Below are 21,216 nucleotides of genomic sequence, written 5' to 3'. Positions count from 1 at the left end.
CTTTGGTTGTAATTTTGGAAATTCTTGGAAAGAATTATAACCAATCTCCAGAATCTCTGAAGCAGCTCCTGGTTCCCTCCCTTCGTTGCAGCTGCCATAGGACCTGCAGGGTCCGTTTGAGACATCGGGGGCACTGAAGAAGTGGACGGGGAGGCAGAAAAGTTGCATTACTGGTTCTGTAGGGGAGGAGAGGAGGAATGGATGTGTGGTGCTGCAGACAGTAATAGTTAAGCATCGGAGCAAACTGAATTGGATTTAGAAACTTGAAACGTAGCATTGCAGGAAGTGACGTTTCTTTAGTTTGATAGGGTTTATTTTTTTCCATTTCATGAAGTGCTGTGAATATAAGGAAATGTTACGGGAGAATTCTTGGTATTTCTTCAAATGTGTAATTAATGCACCACAGGAACAGTCTTTTCACACTGAAAAATGACATTTTTCTGTAGAAACAGATGCAAACGATTTATTTCTACTTTCTTGGTTAAAATAAAAGTTTGTTTCAAGTAACTGCTGTTCCTCAGTCACGAGGCTCCTCAAAGGTAGTCAGCCTTTCCTGCTGCTCTTCCTTTACAGAGTGGTATTTTGATTTTTATCATTTTCTGAGTAATTATTGTAAAAGGACACTGGCAAAAATACCTTTTCTCGGATACTAAAAAAGTAAGTCTTAAAATAAGTTACTGACTCAAGTGCCCTACATTTGGTATTTTAATAAGCAGAGAAGAGTGCAGGAAAAATCCATGTTTAATCCATTTCTCGTAATGGGGGGTTAACTCCTTATACTGAAGACTAATAGGAGGTTGCTGACTGTAAAAGTTAGAAAAGCTGCGCTCTGCACCAAATGTCAGCTCCAGCCTGTTGTAACTAATCATGGGTGGCTTTGACTAAAGTTCGGGGAAGAGATACTTTGTGTAAATTTGTGTTTTCTGAGGGCTTGTCAAGTGATCCTCTCTTCTGTTTGTACTTCACAGTTCTTGAGATAAAAACAGTTTTAACTTTCATGGCGCAGACTTAAAAGCAGTTTCTTTAGGTGTCACTTAAATCATGGAACTTGAGTCTGCTTGCATTTAGTCCCCTGCTCATTAGCTTTTTTTATTTTGAATTAAAGAACATATTGTTATTTATGCATGGACACACAAATGTGATAATGCCATATCGGAGTACTCTGAAACAGGTTTTTCCCAGGGTGGGATCTGTGACGTTTCTGAGTGTCTCACAGTTGTAGGGTATGTTTCACATAGCGTTTAAGTCATTTTCAGGTAAAATTCGTGGTTTCATGTTAGCAGGTTTTCTGACAGCCTTGCAAATTGAAGTAGCTGGAATATGTAGTTGGTTTGGTTTGTTGTTTGTTTTGTTTTTGTTTTTTTTTCTTTTACAGCGTTGGTAATATTGTTAGTGGTATATATTTTGTTCAGTGGTGTTTCACAGAAGTAACAGAGAATAGAATTTGTTCTTGCAGGAATTCAGTGTTGCTTTGGAACCAGACGTGTGTGACCTCATTGTTCTCTTTCGTGGCGTGTTGACTCTGCGGAGTTAACAAGAATAAATAGTAGTGCAAGTCTCTTGTTTGTTACATTAAGGTAATTGGATAAGGCATGAGCAGAACTAATTATCATGAGAATGCTATTTCTGGGCACTAAAACTCTTTTTAGGAATGCATTTCATTTTCTTGGTCCTAGTTTTCCATCGAGAGCATAAGCAGAACTTGTTTTGAAATTTCTGTAGCCAATTGCTTACATTTAAGTTATTAACCCGTGGTGAAAGTGATCATAGGTAAAATGAAACGATGCTATAAAGAGAAAAGGTTTCTTTGACTATATGAAAAAAGTTTCTGATTGGCATTTGATGGTTAATGTAAACCTGTTAAAAGCTTATGCTTATGAGATTGTCTGTCTTCCCCAAGTCTGAAACAGAATCTGTAAAGAGTTTTGAATATATTAATGATTTTCTTTCTCCTCTTTAATGGGAATGTATTGCCCTCATTTTCATGATACCCTCTGTAGCTCTACGTTCATTTAAAAACCCCACAAACATGACAAGAAGGCCAGCCGTTAATATTACCTCTTCTGTCTTTTAAAAGGAAGGTGCTTCTGCTCGAAAAACACAAACTCCAGCAGCACAGCCTGTACCACGACCAGGTAAGGTAACTTAATTTTATTTGTGCTTCTGTCCCAAATAAGTATGAGTTTCAAAGTACTATTGAAGACTCTAGTTAGCTGAAGAATGAAGTGGGGATCACGTATTTTTGGCCTTTAACTGCATATGTATTGGCAATAACGTAACTTTTTGGTTAACGTTACGCCGTGCATAAATCGAATTGAAATGGTCCAGGGTCTGGGGCTTGGGTTCATTCTCTTTGGTCTGTTGTCCAATTATCCCTTTGAAAGGATGCACTAGTGAAATTAAAAAGTGACGAACTTCTTGGTTGTCAGCTTGGTAGTTCACAAATGCCAGCTCAAATATATAATAAGAACTGGTTAACACTTCAAGAAGAAACAACCTAAATAGAAAAGCTAGTCTCAAAGAGAGATATATTATTACTTCTGTTGTTAATATATCAGAAATGTCTTTCTCTGAATGCGTTATCATTACTTCTTCGCACTTAGCATGTAAGGTATTTGTAATGGGGCCAGGATCCTCAACTGACTTTTTAATTCCCAGTTAGTAGACTTTAGAGTTAATTTTGTATGTCAGATTGAATCTCAAATTGAGATTCAAAGATGGAATGATATAGGTACTTTGTTTTGTTTTAATTAGAAACCATTAGAGATTTTAAAAGAGTGTAAGGGTACAGACAGTATATGAGAGGATCGGTATTTCTAAACGGCTGTGTGCATATCTGCACCTAGTTTACATACTATGAGAATTTCTAGTTTGGTGGAAGAAAGTCTTGAATCAGAGGTGTTATTAAATAACAACATGATGGTTGCTGTTATGAAGGTATTGGAAAGGGGACATTTTGGACATCTGGAAACAAAGCTACCTCTTTAATATACTTTTTCTAGAAGTAATGCTGGAGTACTGTATTTTATTGTTGAGACTACTAAATGCTTTCAGTGTGTGCCTTGCTAATTCCTTCAGATTTATTAGTAGGGTTTAATTCTAAGATTTAATATTGTAAAAATTATTCTCCCCGCCCCCAAAAAAATCTATTCTAATAGATGCTTCTCAGCATACCTAAATGCTGTTGTGCACAGATTCTTCTGTTTTGTTTTTTTGGTACCAGAAAGGTCATGCTGCCTGTCATATTTATCTCACTAGCCCCGTTAAGCATAATAATGCAAATGTTGACAGACAGCAGTATGAAAAGGGTAGAAGTGGCAAGAGCAGAAATATGACTGAATTGTCACAGACCCCTACTGCTAGCTGTAATTTCATAGTCATTAAGTGGCAGAAGTCTGTTGTTTTGGTTTGTTTTTTTCTTACATATACAGGTTATACTGATATGGCCCTGCTCTAAGGCCAATCTTATCCATTATCTTGCCTCTATATTGTAAGTTGAAGAGAGAATGAAGAAGAGAGGTATAGTCTGAAGAAAGTATGTACTGCTTCCTTTGTTTAAAAAAAAAAAAAAACAAAAACAACAAAACAAAACAAAAACCACAAACCCCAACCTTATCTTTCTGCTTGTTCTAGGATATTTCGGAGTTTGGAACTTCAAAAAAAAATAGTTACGCTGTTTTTAGCAGTCAAAGTATTTAAAATGAGCAATTTCCAGGGGGGTACTTTGTTGCACATAGAAGCGTTAGTTGAATTGGATGAAACAGTTGTACAATACTGATTTGAAAAAATACCTATGAGATGTGCTTTTAATTTTTTTTTTTTGTGCACCTTTCTGCAGTACCTAATTTTCTACTAACATGTCTTGGTACAGCTATCAAATTTCTTACAGATCCCCCCCATATATATTTCAGGAACTGTTTAATGTTAAGGATAAAGCTAGATTCATTGGGTAGGTAAAGTTTATGTAGTTCAATATAGTGTCACCGATTATATCTGTGTATTTGACAGTGTCAGGAAAAGATAATTAAGGATATGGTCTCAATATTTCAACAATGGCAACTATGTGTTGTGAATATTTATACTGTTCCAGCCAGTTTCTGAAACAGTTGGTCGTAAATAAACATGAACAAGTTGGTGCTATGACATTGGAAGTCAATTAATGAAATTTGTCATGCATAGTAGCAGTTGAGACTTAGCCTGCATCAATGTTTCTACTACTCACCATTTTCTGATGTTGTGAATTAGGATAAACACATGTGATGATAACGATAAAGCACAACAGTTTTTTCCTTAAGTTAGGATTCATGAAAACTGAACTAAAAAATCTTTATTTGGAAGAAGCCAGGTTTTTCAGTAATAGCACTAAAGTGAAGAAACATATAGGCTCTTCCAACTTCGCACTGAAGTATCTCCCATATTGAGGAGGTCACAATGTGGGAGACTGAAGTGGAAACATTTTTACTGGGGGAAGGGGACACACTTCTTGATTTCTGTCTGGCCAGTATTGTTTGCTTGTGTGGTTTTGATCAGTTGGGGTTCTTTTGGTGGGTTGCTTGAGGGTTTTGTTTGGTTTTTTTTGTTGTTGTTGGGGTTTTTGTTTTCTTTTGGGGTTGGGTTTTTTTTTTCTGTTTGTGCGGGTTTTTGGGGGTGGGGTGTTTTGTTGCTCTCTTTTGGGTTTGTTTTTTTTTTTTTTTGGGGGTTGGGTTTTTTTTTTCTGTTTTTGCGGGGTTTTGGGGGGGGGGGGTTTTGTTGCTCTCTTTTGGGTTTGTTTTTTTTTTTTTCTTGAGTGCTACTGTATCTGTCAAGTTTAATTATTTCTGGCACCCAAAATGCTCATGTAACTCAAAAACCACAATCCAAAAATTAACCTGAGTAAGCCTGAAATTCAGACTTGGATCGTTGATAGCTGAATTCTACAGATAACATCTACAATAATAACTGCTAATGAAAAGGTGAGGGTCTGTAAAGATTAGTTTGTTGTGAAACAGTCTTCCTGTTGGTTCAGCACCATTGAACTGAAGATCTACAAGCAGCTTTTTTTCAAGATTGCTGGCAATTTTTGTCAGTGCTATGCTGCCCCGACCTTTTGAGGAAGATGGACAAGGATGACTTAGTTTCTGTAAAATTAGGAGAGTGTGACTCAACTGTCCCAACATCCGTTTCAGACAGTCAAAAGCTGTTTGTCTTCTGCGTACTGAGACCCAATTTACAAATCCCTTCTTCAACTTTGTGTATTGCATCTGTGAAAATGATCTAATGACTATAGTGTGACTCTTCTCTGTTCACTCCTACAACTAAACCATTGAAATGTTGCTTTATAACAATTGTATTTACGTATTAGTCACTGTGCAATATTTTCTGTTTTTTCTCAGTTTCTCAAGCAAGGCCACCTCCAAACCAGAAAAAAGGTGAGTCAGTTTTAGCTACACAATCCTTTTCATTTTTGTGTGAATTGTGCCCACTCTTATCTTTTGCTGGAACTACAAGCAACAATATAACCAGGCAGTGGAATGCTGATAGGGTTCTGTTTTGCTAAATAAGGGTCCTAGCCATATTTAGAGACTCCTGACAGAGGTACGCTTTTTTTTGTGAATGAAAACCTTCAGTTTAGAAAAGACTTAATACAATTTTCCTTGAATATTTTTCAATTATTTTGATCTGTTAAACAAGAGTTTTGTTCCTATGTACAGTTCCTTTAATGAAAAAAAGTGTGGGGGGGGGGGAACCCCCAACAACCAAAACCACCACAACAACAAAAAAAACCTACAGGCAAATTAACTTTATTATCTCTACAGGATCTCGAACTCCGATAATCATTATTCCAGCAGCCACAACCTCTCTAATAACGATGCTTAATGCAAAGGACCTCCTGCAAGATCTGAAGTAAGTAGTTGATTCGAACATACTGTATAAAAAATAGTTTTCAAATATAAAGGTATACTAGTACCAAATTAGTAATTAAGCAAGAGGGAGTGTCTGCTGTCTCATAAAAAGCTGGTTTTGCAGATCAGAGTATAAAAGAAATTAATGACTCCTGAATAGTAGGAAAAAAGCAAAAACTTATTTTCAGAATTTTTGTGTAGTTGTGACCTGTGGGCCAAACAGGCAGGTTGAGAAGAAAGTCTTAAAATACCATTTCTAATCTCTGTAGTGGTTTTCTTTTATGTAACGTAGATGCACGCATGTGATCAGGAAACTCTTACAATGGAAGAAGACTTGGGGAAGACAAGCAAGGGCAATGTGCTCATGGAGCTCAGAAAAGACTTCGGGAAATGACCACAGTTATTATAAAGGAGAAGGGGATCAGAGGGTGGCCTCTGTTTTAGCTTAACGGCTGTATCAGCTGAGCAGGTCAGCTGGTTGTGTAAATAAAGAATTTTTTTTTAAAGTTCACATACAATAAAAATAAGAATAAGGCATTGTCATTAAATATTGATGCAAATTCATTTAGCGAAATATTATTAAGTTGTGAAAATTTGTTTCGTGCATCATACATCTGATTCTAAGATTTAATTCATTATGGCTGAATGCAGTCAACACTGTAAATTACTTTCTTCATGGTAAGGTAAAATTCATTATTATGGTAAAAACCAAAAACCAACCAAACAAACAGAAACCGAAAACATCTTTCTGCTTGTCCAACAGATCATGGCATTTAGAGTTGTCTGTCTGTTAATACCAGTTAATTTCTCTGAAACAGACTGCCATTTTCACAGAGAAATACACTGTTACAGACTCTCTGCAATGGTATGTTCAAAAAATGGAGATGTCTTCTTTTTTCCACCTTCGGTACTTTGCTTGTCCTTTTTGAGACTATACACTGCTTTTCTTCAAAAATAGGCTGTCCTTATTGTAGTGCTACAGTTTTCACTGGAGTTGCCCTAGAATTTTTTTAAACTGTGCTGTGAAATACCAGGTGCCTTCTGATCTCCAGCTATTTCTAGTTCCTAGATTACTGCCACATATCATCAAAGATCCAGTAAGCGTACTGGACTCTTGGTGCCTCTTCTGAAATACTTAATCAGAGAGGAGGCCGGCTTTTAACATTCTAGTTTAATGTGCAAGCAGTTTCTGGACTGATAGAATTGTGTTGACAGAGGATGTTGCTTGTTCACGTGGGTTTTCACGTTTAAGAAAAAAATCCGTAAGTACAAGGCCTGGATTTTACATCTATGTGATTTATTACTTTCTGGTACAGGAATACCTATAATGGAATAAAGCACCTATAGGTCGTCTCTAAGTATATCTGTGCTAGGAGGCTTGCGCTATTTTCAGCCACTCTGCGGTAGAGCTACAGTTAACTTCTCAAGACGTGCTCCAGGAGGAGGTGGATCGTTATAGTGCAAAGAACACGATCCAGAAAAAAATGAAATTAAATTTAAGGGATCGAAGAAGGGCACTGCTGTAGTTCAGAAGTAGGAAAGACAAAGTGAAGAAACAGAAGTATGTTAATGAATCAGAAGTGCAATAGCAGAATTCAGAAGAGCAAAATATTAATTCAGCCACGGCAGTTCTAGCACTCTTCTAGAAAATATGCCACCTGGCCTGTATTATTTTGCATTCAAATTTATTGAAGTAGTTTATTTAGGAATGGCTGCAGGGTTTGTTTTTACTGTTCAGGTATGCAGAGTGTAGAACTAGCCTTGATGTGGAGTGTGATTGATAGATATATGGTAGTTTTCCAAGGAAAGAAGACTTATCTAATTTCTGCCTCAAAGTCACTGCTGCCTTTAACTCATTGCCCACTTTCAGCTGAATTTGATGGGAAGAGTAGAGATTTGGAAGACATGCCATTGCCACAAGTTTTGGAATAAAGAAATACTGTCCAGATAGAAAAGACACCCAAATTAGTAATCCCTTCCTTACCCCTGCTTTGACTTTATTTTATTTCTATAGGTCATCAGCTATTAGCCATCTAATGGTCTGTTAGCCATCAGAAGAGATCAGTGATAGAGCACAAGGAGAAGGGATTTTTGGAACTGGAAGAGTAAGAGCCAGACTGCTGAGAAATGTAGGAGATCTCTGGGAGAATGAGGCCCCCGGGACTGTTAGGGTACCTAAGCTGTGATACGTGTGTGACATGGGCTGTTTACAGGGCAACTCTTTCTTCCTCGCCTGATACCTGGGGCAGCACAGTTCAGTGAAGTTTATGATAATAAAGAATGAGTATTTGGGTTTCATAAATAAAACCAACACTTGTGATTCTCTTCATTTAAATGTTGCTTAAAACAAAACAAGGAACAAAGTTAGCTGAAATCGTAATTAGTGATCAAAAATAAAATCTTAGTCATGGCTGGGAATTCCTGTCTTTTCAGATTATTTTTATCTAGGATGCTGGATTTTTTTTTGTAAGTAACTGGACTGCAACGCATTGTCACTTTGGATATGAGAAAAAGTAATTGTGGTATCGTTGGCAGACATTTTAGGTTGTTTGTTGTAAAATAAACAGGACAGTCTTCGTCCAGTACTATGGTAGGCATTAAAGTCAATTGGCAAGGACTGAAAGAAACTTATTAATTACACCAGCATTTTTAGTAACGCTTTTCATAGCTCTGTAGTAAGTTGGGGGTTTTTTTACTTGCCAAATTTGGCTGACATTTGTGTGATGCTTAGCATGTTTAATTCATCACACATACATTATGCTCTCTTTTGAGGTAGAGAATATGGAAAACAGGAAAGCTATCATGAGTAGAATTAAATATATATCTATAATGAAAAACTGGAAGCATGTTACAGGTTTAAGATTATTTTTTTTAAGGTATCCAATCTTTCTGTTGGATATATTTATCACAACTTGGATTTTTTACGGGGACGTTTCTATATATAATTGTAATAGATACAATTCACATGCTGTATAACATGCAAATATTCTTGATAACCTTTTTTAGAAAGGTTTTTTTCTAAGCAGCCAAGTACAAGATAAAAAGGAAGAGCTTCTAAAATATTAAAAAGATATAAATTCATTTAAAGTCAGAACTGCAATACTTTATATTGCAAAGCTTCTTAAAAATATTTCATACCATACACTTTATTCTTATTCACTATCTGAATGCAACACTGGATATCATAATTATTGTGTAAAATCTGGCTTTCCAGAGTAAGTATATGAGAATATCTGAAGTTAGGCTTTTCAGAATGAAAACTTCTGATTTATGTGGAACAAAAGTGAGGCAGGAATTACATCAGGCAGATGTAAATGATTAGATGATGATTATGTATTTTTATTATGATGATGCTTTTACTCATGATATGTTTCACCATATGCGGCCAGGCAACTCCCTGAGATTTATCCAGCTTTGATATTGAGCAAGCTATCTGAAAGATTTGGGGATGATGTATTACAAAAAAGGCTTTGTTCTCTTGCAAAAATAAGTGTAGGAAGCTTTTGATACTGTAATCTAACAAAAATATTGAGGGCGTTGTAAAAATAAGTCTCCAGTTCTAAACATAATCAAATGTATATTACGATGATCTTTGTTACTGTCCTGCATCGGAGTTGGCTTATTGTCTGTTCATGCATTTTTCAGTATGTCTGAGTTGGGGGCCAGAAAGTGCTGACCTGACCTCAGTGAAAGTGTTTTAAAGTTAATGCTAGCAATTGATGTGAGTTTAGAGCCCAGGCGTGATCAGCTCTGGCAGTTCAGTGGATAGTGTCTTACCAATTACCTCCCATAATTTGATCTTGTTCAATCGTTTGCCTGTTACCTTAGGAAGGGGACCTGCTGCCTTTATGAAGTGAGAGCGTGCACCAGTTTTTATGTGAATAATGATTTTGGCAATTAACAGCAAGAGAATTGAGTGCTATTAATTTCCTAGTAGGGCTATATATGCATTCTAAGTAGATACGGGTTTGGTGTTGGTTTTGGGTTTTGTTTTTTTTTTTCCCTTAAGGAATAGTAATCTGGAGAAGCAATATAAAAATGTAAGCTCCTACACAGTCAGAATTCAGAACACATTTCTAGGGTGTTGGATGATGAAAAAGGTGTCAAGTACAAATGTATAGTTAAGCCACCTGCTATAGTATTGTAGCAAATAATTCTCGAGAGATGATGGCTTTTTTCTGTTTTCCTTAATACTCAGATTTCTTAAGCTTGTTTTTATGTCCAGGTAGTGATGGAGTAAGCCATGATCGTATTTATAATCATACAGTAATTTCTATTGATTCTCAATTCTTGAGCACAGGGCTTTTATTATACTTACTGAATCGATGGTTGCTGGAAATGCAAGCATATATTTCCTAAACTTTCTGTAAAATGTCATTTATTCCTGTGCTCTGTGTGTGTATGTATATGTTAAGCATTTCCTTCACTGCTCTCTTTGACAGTCGTCTTCTCTATTCTTCCATGTAAATCTGCTCATTGAAATTTCTCTCTTCAGAAAATTCAGATAACAAGATATTTCATGTGCTTTCCTGGAGAAATGAGTTCAAAAACCATTCAGATTTTTACAGTAAACAAAAGTAAAGCTATTGTCTAGAAAATACATAACTGAGGCACAACCAAGTGGCGCCTTAATGGCTGTAACACAGTTTCTGGCTGAAATGGAGAGAAACTGTCAATAGACCGGTATTGAAATGAATTCTTAAACACAGAAACATTTAAGCTAGAAGTAGAATTGAGAATGCCTCTTTCAACCAACTTTGAGGGGTCTCAGATACAGTGGTAAAATTGTTAGACTCTGTAGAATAGCAATATTGCTTCTTGTTTAATTTGATAGGGGTGGCTAGGTTTCCTGTTTCCATTTACAATGTGCTTGCTTTCTCACATTTACAATTGAAATTAAAATGTGACCTTTTAGGTTGCTGTTCATATGAATATTTGGTTATCACTGTAATGTATGGCTGTTCGGTTTTTATTTACATATTGTGTAAGAGTTTGTTCTCATTCAGTGCATGGGACGTATTAAAAACCAAAATTCTCAAACTCTCCACCATTTTAGGTGATTCTGGCTTTTCATACAGACCTTGCCACTGGGATAAAAGGAGATTGGAGGCAGGGAAGGAGGTGGATGTTGTAATTTTTTTAATTATTTAAAAAAAAAAAAACCAAAACAAATCCAAACTATTTTATTTCCATCTTTCCAGCCCAGATTCCTTAGTTCTGATGGGTGAGGAGAGACTCATGGATGGTTTTCTTAAAAGCTCAAGACCACCAAGCAAATCCTCGTTTTAAGTTATAAAATACAGTTTCCTGTCAGTTAGTATTGGCAAAGCAAAGCCTGCAACATGTTGGCAGGACAGACCATTAGGTATGCTCATGATTAAAACTGCACCTCACTTTTGAGTTTTTAAATTAGCAACTTCACTAGGAATACTTAATGCTGATGTCACGTAGCTTTTTCCAAAGAAGAACTGTGTTGAACACTTATGTGTGTAGCACATGATTATGTGTCAGTTTGTTGTGGTACATAAAATATATGTAAATATTAACTGTTTTCTAATTACTTCAATTATTGGTGAAATTACTGTCTTAACGTTGGGGTTTTTTATAATATTCTAGGTGGCCGAAGTGTATTTTTCCCCAGTGTATCCTGTATAGCGTTTTTGTCTGTATTTTCTTCAGAATGGTGGTGTTTTGCATGTACTAGACAGATAATCATAATTTAATTTATAGCTTGTCATTTAATATCTGTAATACTTTTTTATATTTGCAATATTAGTCAACTTTAATGCACGATTCTGGTCATTTGAAGGTTTTTTTTTTTTTTAATTTTCCAGTGCAGTTGTATGCATTTGGACGCACACTTCAGACATTGGTTATGACTCTCTGTTTTTGAAACACTGTTAAATCATGAAAAGTAGAAGGGGACTTCATCTGTTTGTTTACGTTAGGAAAATAAAATAGTTTTGCTTGAAGGTTTATTGACAATTTCCAGGTGCTGCCTTAAAACATGTTTGTTTGGGGTTTTGTCCCCAAGCTGCCATTTTCTCATTGGATATAAGATGTCAGCAAAAAACAGTATTTTCAAGTTGACTGAATAATGAACTTTTCACTTTTCATTCCTTTTTTCTGTCTTTCCAGCACTAGGAAGTGCAGTCTGCCTGTTTAAGCACATTAAAATTGGGTTTTAGTATTCAAATAGAAATAGGTTGAAGAGAACAAATAGAAATGGTGTGAACAACTTATTCAAAAAAGGTAGTAAACTTCTAAAAAGCACCATCTGTACTATAAAGAAGAGAAATCTTACCAATTATGTAGAGTACTGTGTTTTTAAAATGTAGCACCAGTACTCTCTTAAATTTTGCAATTAAGTGAAACATAGTGTTTCTTTTTATCAGAAGTTTTGGAAATGAAATGTCAGCAGCAAACAGTGTTAGTAGCACAGCTGGGTGGTTCTGAACAGAATATTAGGAGGAGGTAGGTCTGAGCTCTGCTCTTTTGCTGGCCTGGCAGGTGATATGGGTCGCATCAGCTTACCTTTCTGTGACATCGTTTTAGTTCCATAAAATGTGTGATTTTGTTATCTTCCCTTTTGACAAAATCCACTGAGATTCATCAGTAAAAAGGCTTATGCTACTCTCACGTTTATGATGCTAATTTTGAGAACTGTTCTGTATATTTTATTTTATCATTGCCATAAAGAAGAGACTCTTGAAATGAAATTTCACATTTTTTTTAAGGTGGGGGCCTAAAAAATAGAAGATCTCTAATTCATTCAGGGGGGTCACATCTTAAGCATTTACTTTTGTCATACAGAGATTACATAAGACACGAGAATCACATTATCCTTGATTTCCAAGTGCTTAACCTATCAGAGTAGCTATTTAGGGGGAAAAAAAAAAAAAATCCAGAATTGTAGTACATAACATCATAGTAACCAGATGAATCATTGATAATGTAAAATCACCATCATCCAAAAAAAAAAAAATAAAACTTCACTCAAAAACCTTTCTGACCAAAAATCTCAGCTTTCTTGAGGAAACATAATTCTGATGGCTCCAAGAGCAAGAGCTATAAAATTTGCTCCAGAAAGCCATTGTTCTTCGTGCCCGACCTTCCCCACGTTACCCTTGATTGCTAAAAAGGATGAGTTATAGCCATTCAGCGGGTTGTGATGAGACCTCTCAGTTGAAAATGTATTGTGGTAAGGTAGGTGAGGAATGCGACAGATGCATAACAGGTCTAGCTGTAGTTTTGAGGGACAGAGGACATTTTAGTGCAACTGTTTTTAAGGGCTTATGAAACATTATTCTTAGGTGGTTTGCTATTCTGAATGAATAGTGATGGAGCCGTGGCATAGTGAAAATGAGGTGATGGTTTCAGCGACTGTTGCCGATAATGCGAAGTTCTGATAAAGTTTTGCCTTTTCCTGCTGATTACATCAAATAAATTGCTTTTGTCTACTTAATGTTTCTTTATTCCCCAAGGTTTGTACCATCAGATGAAAAGAAGAAACAAGGCTGTCAACGAGAGAATGAAACTCTAATACAGAGAAGGAAGGACCAGATGCAGCCTGGGGGAACTACAGTCAGCGTTACTGTACCATATCGAGTAGTAGACCAACCTCTGAAACTTATGCCACAAGACTGGTAAAATAGATCTCCCCTTTGGAAAATTTCTTAAGCAGGAGAATGCAGAATTTGGAGGGGACCAATAAAATGCTGCTAAATTCACTAGGAAGTAAAGATACAGATTGAAGAATGGATTTGATTATTAACTGTATAGGAGTCTTCAGCTGAAAATAATATGAAACTAAACTTCTTTAAAAGATCTTAAGAAACTGCGACACTACTGAGAGCCTCAGTTGTGGAAACTGCAACTGAGAGCCTCAGTTGTGGAAACAGAATCAGCCTCAGTTGTGGAAACAGAATTGTAGATAGCTATTACTTTTACGTAAAAGCTGGAAATGTTATTTTATCTTTAGCCCGTTCTTCGATGCTATGAAAACATATTTCTCTTTAAGCAGGACAATTCTGGAGAAACATCATCTTTTTTTTTTTTATTTGATGTAATGAATTAGGCAACATTCTTCTTCCTCACAAGTGTGAAGATTTTGGACACACATGGTGACATTTTTGGTGGTTTTGTAACTTCTAAAATAGATTTTAATGGAGAGGAATAATTTGAAAAGGTCCTGTTCCTAAATTAATTGTTCTCTATATTGAGAACTTGAACTAATCAGAAGTCTGTGGTTTTGAAATTCTAGATATCAAATACCACTTAAAATGTTTAATGATCAAACCTTTAAGAACCATCTAAAATGGTTCCTGACCAAAGAGGTGAAGTGATGTGGGTTTTTTTGCCTTGTTTTTATCCAACAGAGAATCAGATGTTAATATCTAGAAATTAACATGTTGCCACTGTTGGTTTTGGTTTTGTTTTTTTTTTCTGTTAGCCATTACAAAACATGCAACATCATTTTAAATGGCAAAGCTTTAGTCTGTCTTTTAAAAACCAAAAAAACCCACCTAAAACTCCACCTGGATTATTCTTTTCCATTTGGGATTTGGTAGACTTTGATTAATTAAATTTGGGGGTTAGATTAGGGAGGTAATTACTTGTTGTAGTAGGTCGGATGATGTAAGTGTTCAAGAAAAAGATAGAACATATGTGGGAGGATGTTTTTTCTCAAAGTTTTTTTTTTTTTAATATTTCATTAATGTAAAAGCTTCATCTTAATCACAAATTTATTTTCTTGGACTGTAGGTAATGGTTACATACCCGTACAATAAATGATGCACTTTGCAGCTGGAAGCAGAAATTTAGCAGCTGTCTCTTCTGATAAATTTTTAGAATAGAGGTTAATATTATTCTGAATAAAGGCTTTTAAATTGATACATCTCAGTTTACAGTGTTATTTGTAGAAGATTATCTAAAATGTTGGAGCACTTGTTAAAAGCGAAGTAATAATGACTAGAAATAAACACTGTTTGACTTCTTATAAATGTAACATGAGAAAGTGAGCTGCATTCTGCAAAGGGACAGAGCTAAATGTCCAGAAAAATCACATGAAACTTTTTTGCTTAACAGAGAAAAACCAGTTGCGCTGGAGGTGTGGCTGTTAAATGTGCTATACTGTTAATAAAATAAGAAACTATGCTAAGATATATTGCCTGATTAAGAAAACGTAATTTAGATGTTCAAGAGCATCAGCATGTCCATCTCTCTCTGTGTTCGTAGGGATCGTGTGGTGGCAGTGTTTGTACAGGGTCCTGCTTGGCAGTTCAAAGGCTGGCCTTGGCTCTTGCCCGATGGATCACCTGTTGATATCTTCGCAAAAAGTAAGGGGGTTTTGTGTTTTGTTTTTTAAGTGTTTTGGCTGTTGTTATTCTGTTTGGGTTTTTGTTGTGGGGTGTTTAAGCTTACGGCAGAGTACTGCCAAAGTGCGGTTGACTTGGGTGGCTGAGAAGACAGGTGCTTAGGTCTTCACACAGATGGAGAATTATTAACGTGCCCTCTGCGATTCTTCTGTTCTGACCTGTGGAAGCTTGCGGAAATCTTCTCATAGCTGTCGTCTTTACAAGAGGTTCAGAAATAGCTACTGTATAAATCTACTTCCTAAGCTTCTAAAAAAAAAAAAGTGAAAAGACAATGTATGTTATAACACTTCATGGATAACAGGTTTACAGACTGCCTTCAGATTTCATTACTACTTTGAACAGAGGATTAATCACCTAATATTTCACTTAGAAAGCTTTACAAATATGATATGGTGTCTGACAAAAACTTGAAAGTTTAATATGATACAGATGCTTCTAATTTGTGAGCTGGATGTTACCACTGTATAGATCTGAACAGTTTCTTTCAGTTATCACAATTATGCCCAGTATGCTTTTATACACACTGCACTTTTCTCACACAGTTCAGCCTTCTGACTGTAAGGTGTGTGATAACACCGAAAGAAACCGCCAGCTTCTGTTCTCTGTTGCTTCATTGTGGAGTCGCCTTAGAAAATAGACCTTTTTACAGTGACCAGTGGTTTCTGAGCTACAGATTTAAGAAAAGAACAACAATAAAAAAAGAGTCTCTCCCCATCCTTCCTGTAAACCCCCTTTAGGTACTGGAAGGCTGCGATAAGGTCTCTCCAGAGCCTTCTCTTTTCCAGGCTGAACAACCCAAACTCTCTCAGCCTGTCTTCATAGGAGAGGTGCTCCAGCCCTCTGATCATCTTTGTGGCCCTCCTCTGGACCTGCTCCAACAGGTCCTTCCTTAGGGACATGGTTTAGAAGTGGGCCTGGTAGAGTTAGATAACGGTTGGAGTTGATTATCTTAAAGGTCTTTTCCAGCCATAACGATTCTATGAGTCTTATGCTGAGGGCCCCAGAGCTGGACGCAGTACCCCAGGTGGGTTCTCATGAGAGTGGAGTAGAGGGGCAGAATCGCCTCCGTCGACCTGCTGGCCACACTTCTTTTGATGCAGCCCAGGATGCTGTTGGCTTTCTGGGCTGCAGGTGCACATTGCCAGCTCATGTTGAGCTTCTCATCAACCAACACCCTCAAGTCCTTCTCCTCAGGGCTGCTCTCAATCCGTTCTCCACCCAGCCTGTATTTGTGCTTGGAATTGCCCCAACCCATGCGCAGGACCTTGCACTTGGCCTTGTTGAAGTTCGAGGTTCGCACGGGCCCACCTCTCCAGCCTGTCCAGGTCTCTCTGGATTCCAGATGCCTCTGCTTTACTTCTCCAGTAATATCCAAAATAGAAAATGTGTCAAATTCATTACCCGATTGGAATTTTTCAAGACTTGAATACTTTACACTGGATTATGTCAAAACTATGATTTGGTTAAGGAAATCAAGAAGAATTGCAAGAAGATTTTAATACTCACTGTGTTAATGCTTGGGCTTTACATAATTCACATGTGACAATACTTCCCAAGAGCAAAATACCTGTTAAAATTTTACCAAGTTTAACTGAGTACTAGATCAGGGGAAATAGGCAGTTACTAAATTTCCCAGAATGCTTCATGTAGCATTTGGGGCACTGGCATTCTGCTATCAGTCGCCTTCATAAGCTTTCAGGAAATAGCCAGGCTTACTTCTCAATGGTATCAGAAATGCCATTTTTTTTTTTCTTTTTTTTAATTCTTGGACAGTTCAAACATTTTCAGAAAGAACGTCTTTGCTTCCCAAAGAAAATTTGCTTGAATTGGCATTGAGCTTCTGCTGTTCTCCTGGAATCTATGTTTCTATAAATAGGGTCTTCCCTTTCACTTAAACCTGTAATAGCGAGAGGCCACCAACAAGCTCAGTGCCTTTTATTAACTAGTTGACTTTATTGGGAGGTGGGCTCATTAACTTTGTTCTCAGGCTCAGAATATTCTGAAAGAAGAGGGAATTCTCTGCAACTAATAATTCAACACTGTAAAGTCATCAGGTTTGTACACTAAATGTTTTTCTGTTTCCTGTAGTTAAAGCTTTTCATCTCAAATATGATGAAGTACGTCTGGATCCAAATGTACAGAAATGGGATGTAACAGTGTTAGAACTAAGCTACCACAAAAGACACTTGGACAGGCCAGTATTTCTACGCTTCTGGGAAACTTTGGACAGGTATGTTTCCTGTTGAAAATTCTTTATGCTTATGCTTCTATGATATTTAACAGGAATGAGAAGCTACGGCAACAAAGGAATTGTATACAGCTCCGACATGTGAACAATGTTTTAGCTTGAAAATACTGCTTGTTTAGATTTTCCCTGATGATACAGTTAAATATATACCACTATGTTTTGTTATAGACTATAAATAATAGTCTCCAAAGTGTAATATGCATGGATTTAAAGGAAGGGTAGTTACCATTAATCATCGATTAGTACCATGATTCCCCACCTCCCTACAGGCAGAAGGAAAAGAATGGAGAACAAGTTAGGTGCTGTAGAGTTTTCCTTTGTTCCCTCAGCCCTCCCGTTGGACTGCAGTTCTGCAGAGCTTACCAGCTCTTCTCCTTTCTCTCTCTACCTCACTAGCTGACAGTCTAGAAAAGGTGAGGAACTACCTTAAGATAAAGAGCCATAATGCATTATCTTATCCTGATGCCCTTGAGCCCACAGTACTGGGTAGAAGAGGAAGGAAGTAAAAAAAGATGCGGCACATAATGAGTTATGGACTAGTGACTCTTCTGTATCTTAGGGACCTTCCAAGTACTTACCCCTGCCTTTCATGAGTGAGGGATGGAGGAGCACCAGCACCTCTGTGAAGAGCAATATTGCTTCTGACGCTGATCCTCTGTGGTTCAGAGCACTCTCTGAGTACAAAGTTCATTGCAATACTTTTTTCATGTTGTAGAGGAGAAACTTTCTTATTATGAAGCAGTTAAAGAAATGTTGCAGGAAGGGAGAAGCCCATGCATTTAATGAATGTTTAATATTTTCACGTTGATTGCACAGCAAACTGCTTGAATGATTGAGTGAACTTCAAAAAGAAAAATCCTGTGGGGAATTGTCAAAATAGTTCCAAGTATCATACTTTCTATGGCTTCCTATTTAAAAGTCTCAGCTAAACTATATATCTGAATTCCCAGAGTGAACTAGAGTTATCTTTACCAACAGTCTTCCAATGTTAGAAGTCATGTGATGCCTTGGAAAACATGAATTTTCTTCAAAGCAAAGGTTTTAGCTGACTGTCTTTTAGTGGGACAAATATCGTGCGTACATCTCTTTGGCAATTTGCTAATTCTCTAAGAATTTTGTTTTAACGAAGTCTGTGCATATTATTCCTGAAAGTAAAATTTCTATAAATACCAGAAAAGTAGTAATGTTGTCTTCTGTTCATTTTTTTCAGGTATATGGTAAAGCACAAATCTCACTTGAGATTCTGAATTCTTCAGCTGCCATTTATTTCCTGAAGTATGGATTAAGGAAAATGAAAGGGGCTCCAGTTTGGAGACCAGAGTTCGCACTATATGATACGTCAAGAACTTTACAAATAAAGAAGGGTCACAGTTTAAACTTTTTATAAAATCTTGTTTGGATGCTTCATGCTATGGCAGGTTGATACCTGTTCTTATTCAGAAGCAAAGGGGTTTTGCTTAAAACTATTTTTTTAATGTTGTTAGCCTTCTAGTCTGCAATCCAAATTGTATATTTTGATAGCAGCAGTTTCTTCTCTGTTTTGTTATATTAGCCACATTTTTAAATAATGTGTTTTGTTCCTTATTAGAAAATAGATTGATCTTCACTGCAGGTTACAAATGTGCGTGTGCGTGTGCGCATGTGCGCACGTGTGTGTATATATGTGTGTGTGTGTCTATATATATAATGTATAAAAAAATTATAGACACACTTACGCACACATAGATGTTACCAGGCTTTCTAAACCACTTAGCTTCTGAGCTTAGTTTTGGTTTTCTTTGCTTATTGTTTCACTTACTGAAAATATTTTGTTGTGAATTATATTACATTTTAGTCAATAGGACTTGCAAACTGAGCAAAGTGAAAATTGTTTTGGATAAATCAAAATGTCAACCTGTATATGTATATTCTGTCAGTCTTTGTTGAAAAAGGGAAGATGAAAAAAAAATCGAGAAACACTTTTTTGGATTTGTAACATCCCGGTTTACTAAATCTTTGAACTTTATTATGGGCATACCTTGAAGTCATGCTAACTTTAAATTGCCATTCTCCACACAGGTCTCTTTATTTAAACTGAAAGTGTGCATGTGTACATTCCCATCTATCAAGATACCTTTACACATGAGTCTAAATGTTACCTAGATTAAACAGTGAATAGAGAAGGAGAGAGTTTGGATTTTTTTTCCTGAGACAGCCACCACAAGGAATGAATACTTTTAACTTCTTTGCATTTATACCTCTAATCCTATTTTCTTGTGACAAAAGTAGCCCAGACTATATCTACAGGAGGTGTAATTTTCTGAGATGAGGGGCTAATATGGCCTCCTAACAGTCCTGCATTGGAATGGAAAATGAACCTACACCAATTACCAAAGAACAGATTTGCTTGATTTACAATATAATTGAGGTCAGAAGACCCTGGTATTTGTATGAATTTATGGTATCTCTGTATCTATTTAATAACATTAAGTTGATGTTGCATACCAGTGGATGTAGAGAATGATCAGATACTGTAACCACCCGCATGATTTTTTTTGTCTGGGATAGCAAATACATGTTTATATTCCTGTTCTTGAAATTCCAAACCATGTTTTTTTAATATACTTTACATTTAAGGTTTGACGAAAGTAAAATGTTCTACCTATTCTTTAGTTTTGCTTTTTACTTGATGTTACCTTCATTTTTAATAAAACCAGAAGGCACATCTCCTTAAGAGGTTTTTAAAGCTATGTCTTAAATTTGTGAGGACTAAGAGGTCTGACTTATATATTTCAATCCCTGCTATATCGAGACTACTATTTTTAAATGGTCTTAATGGAAATGTAAAAAAACCCCAAACCACCAAACAAAAATCCCCAGTGACTCCATGATTATAAGAAGTTGACATTGGATTTTTGAATGAAAAGTGCAGGCAATACAGAACTACTAGAAGGTCTCCTATTTGTGTGGCCATTGGTCAGTACCAAATTTCCCAATACTTAAGCTTATAATAAGTGTATCCATGTCATATATGAGTGAGTTAAAACATTCAATACTTTGTTTTAACCTGTACTACAATTAGAAAAGCTGTAATGCCTATAAACACAGCAGTCGCTACCATGAGGAAGTGGTTCAGTTTAGGGTTCATTGCTGCTTTAAATAGTGGGATATCATGTATGGGTTTTTAACTCTCAAACATTTCAAATTAGGAATGCAACTTTTTTCAGATTTAACTTCATGGCTTCTGCAATGGGCAGAAAACTTAAAAAGCAAATTCTGAAAAAATGTGTGCTTTACGTGCACTGTGCTATACAGACTATATAGTGGTCTTAAAATAGGCAAGGTCCAATTATCTTTTCTGTCCTGTATTTCCCTTGTGTTTTAAACACATACGTAATCCCACGTCCAATATTGTATACAGGAGATGGCTTGATTTAGATGTAAATTTATGTATATAGTGGGAGTAACTCCTCTGAAACTAGTGAAGTTACGTGGATGTGAAACTGGCAGAAGAGCAAAATGCATTAAATCTTTCTATGAACTGTGCCACTTTTTATGGATTGAGCATAAGACCTTTAACATCTTAGAACTTTGTACTTGCAAGCAATTTACGACACAAGTTGTAAAATACGTATTTGTGAAGGAGTTGGCACCTGATCGTGCATATTTTTATCAGTTGTAAAAGTAGTGATGTTTATAAAATGAGCCATTTTGCAATCAGATTCCTGCT

At 36.4% G+C, this 21,216-nt stretch overlaps 1 protein-coding gene across 1 annotated transcript in view; it reads left to right on the top strand.

Moving 5' to 3' along the window:
* The window catches only part of CDC73 (cell division cycle 73), a 108,846-nt gene extending 88,507 nt beyond the window's left edge, over positions 1-20,339 (top strand). Inside the window, exons 12-18 of the mRNA XM_009892874.1 lie at positions 2,078-2,135; positions 5,373-5,408; positions 5,796-5,883; positions 13,367-13,528; positions 15,120-15,220; positions 17,348-17,489; positions 18,718-20,339. Coding sequence (XP_009891176.1) covers positions 2,078-2,135; positions 5,373-5,408; positions 5,796-5,883; positions 13,367-13,528; positions 15,120-15,220; positions 17,348-17,489; positions 18,718-18,754 — 624 coding nt within the window. The 3' untranslated portion in view covers positions 18,755-20,339. The remainder of the gene's footprint in view (positions 1-2,077; positions 2,136-5,372; positions 5,409-5,795; positions 5,884-13,366; positions 13,529-15,119; positions 15,221-17,347; positions 17,490-18,717) is intronic.
* Positions 20,340-21,216: the final 877 nt, after the last annotated feature.

Source organism: Charadrius vociferus, unplaced genomic scaffold (assembly GCF_000708025.1).
Source record: "Charadrius vociferus isolate BGI_N301 unplaced genomic scaffold, ASM70802v2 scaffold39, whole genome shotgun sequence".
In the NCBI taxonomy this organism is placed as follows: Eukaryota; Metazoa; Chordata; class Aves; order Charadriiformes; family Charadriidae; genus Charadrius; species Charadrius vociferus.
This window is presented reverse-complemented; position numbering and strand designations above follow the sequence as displayed.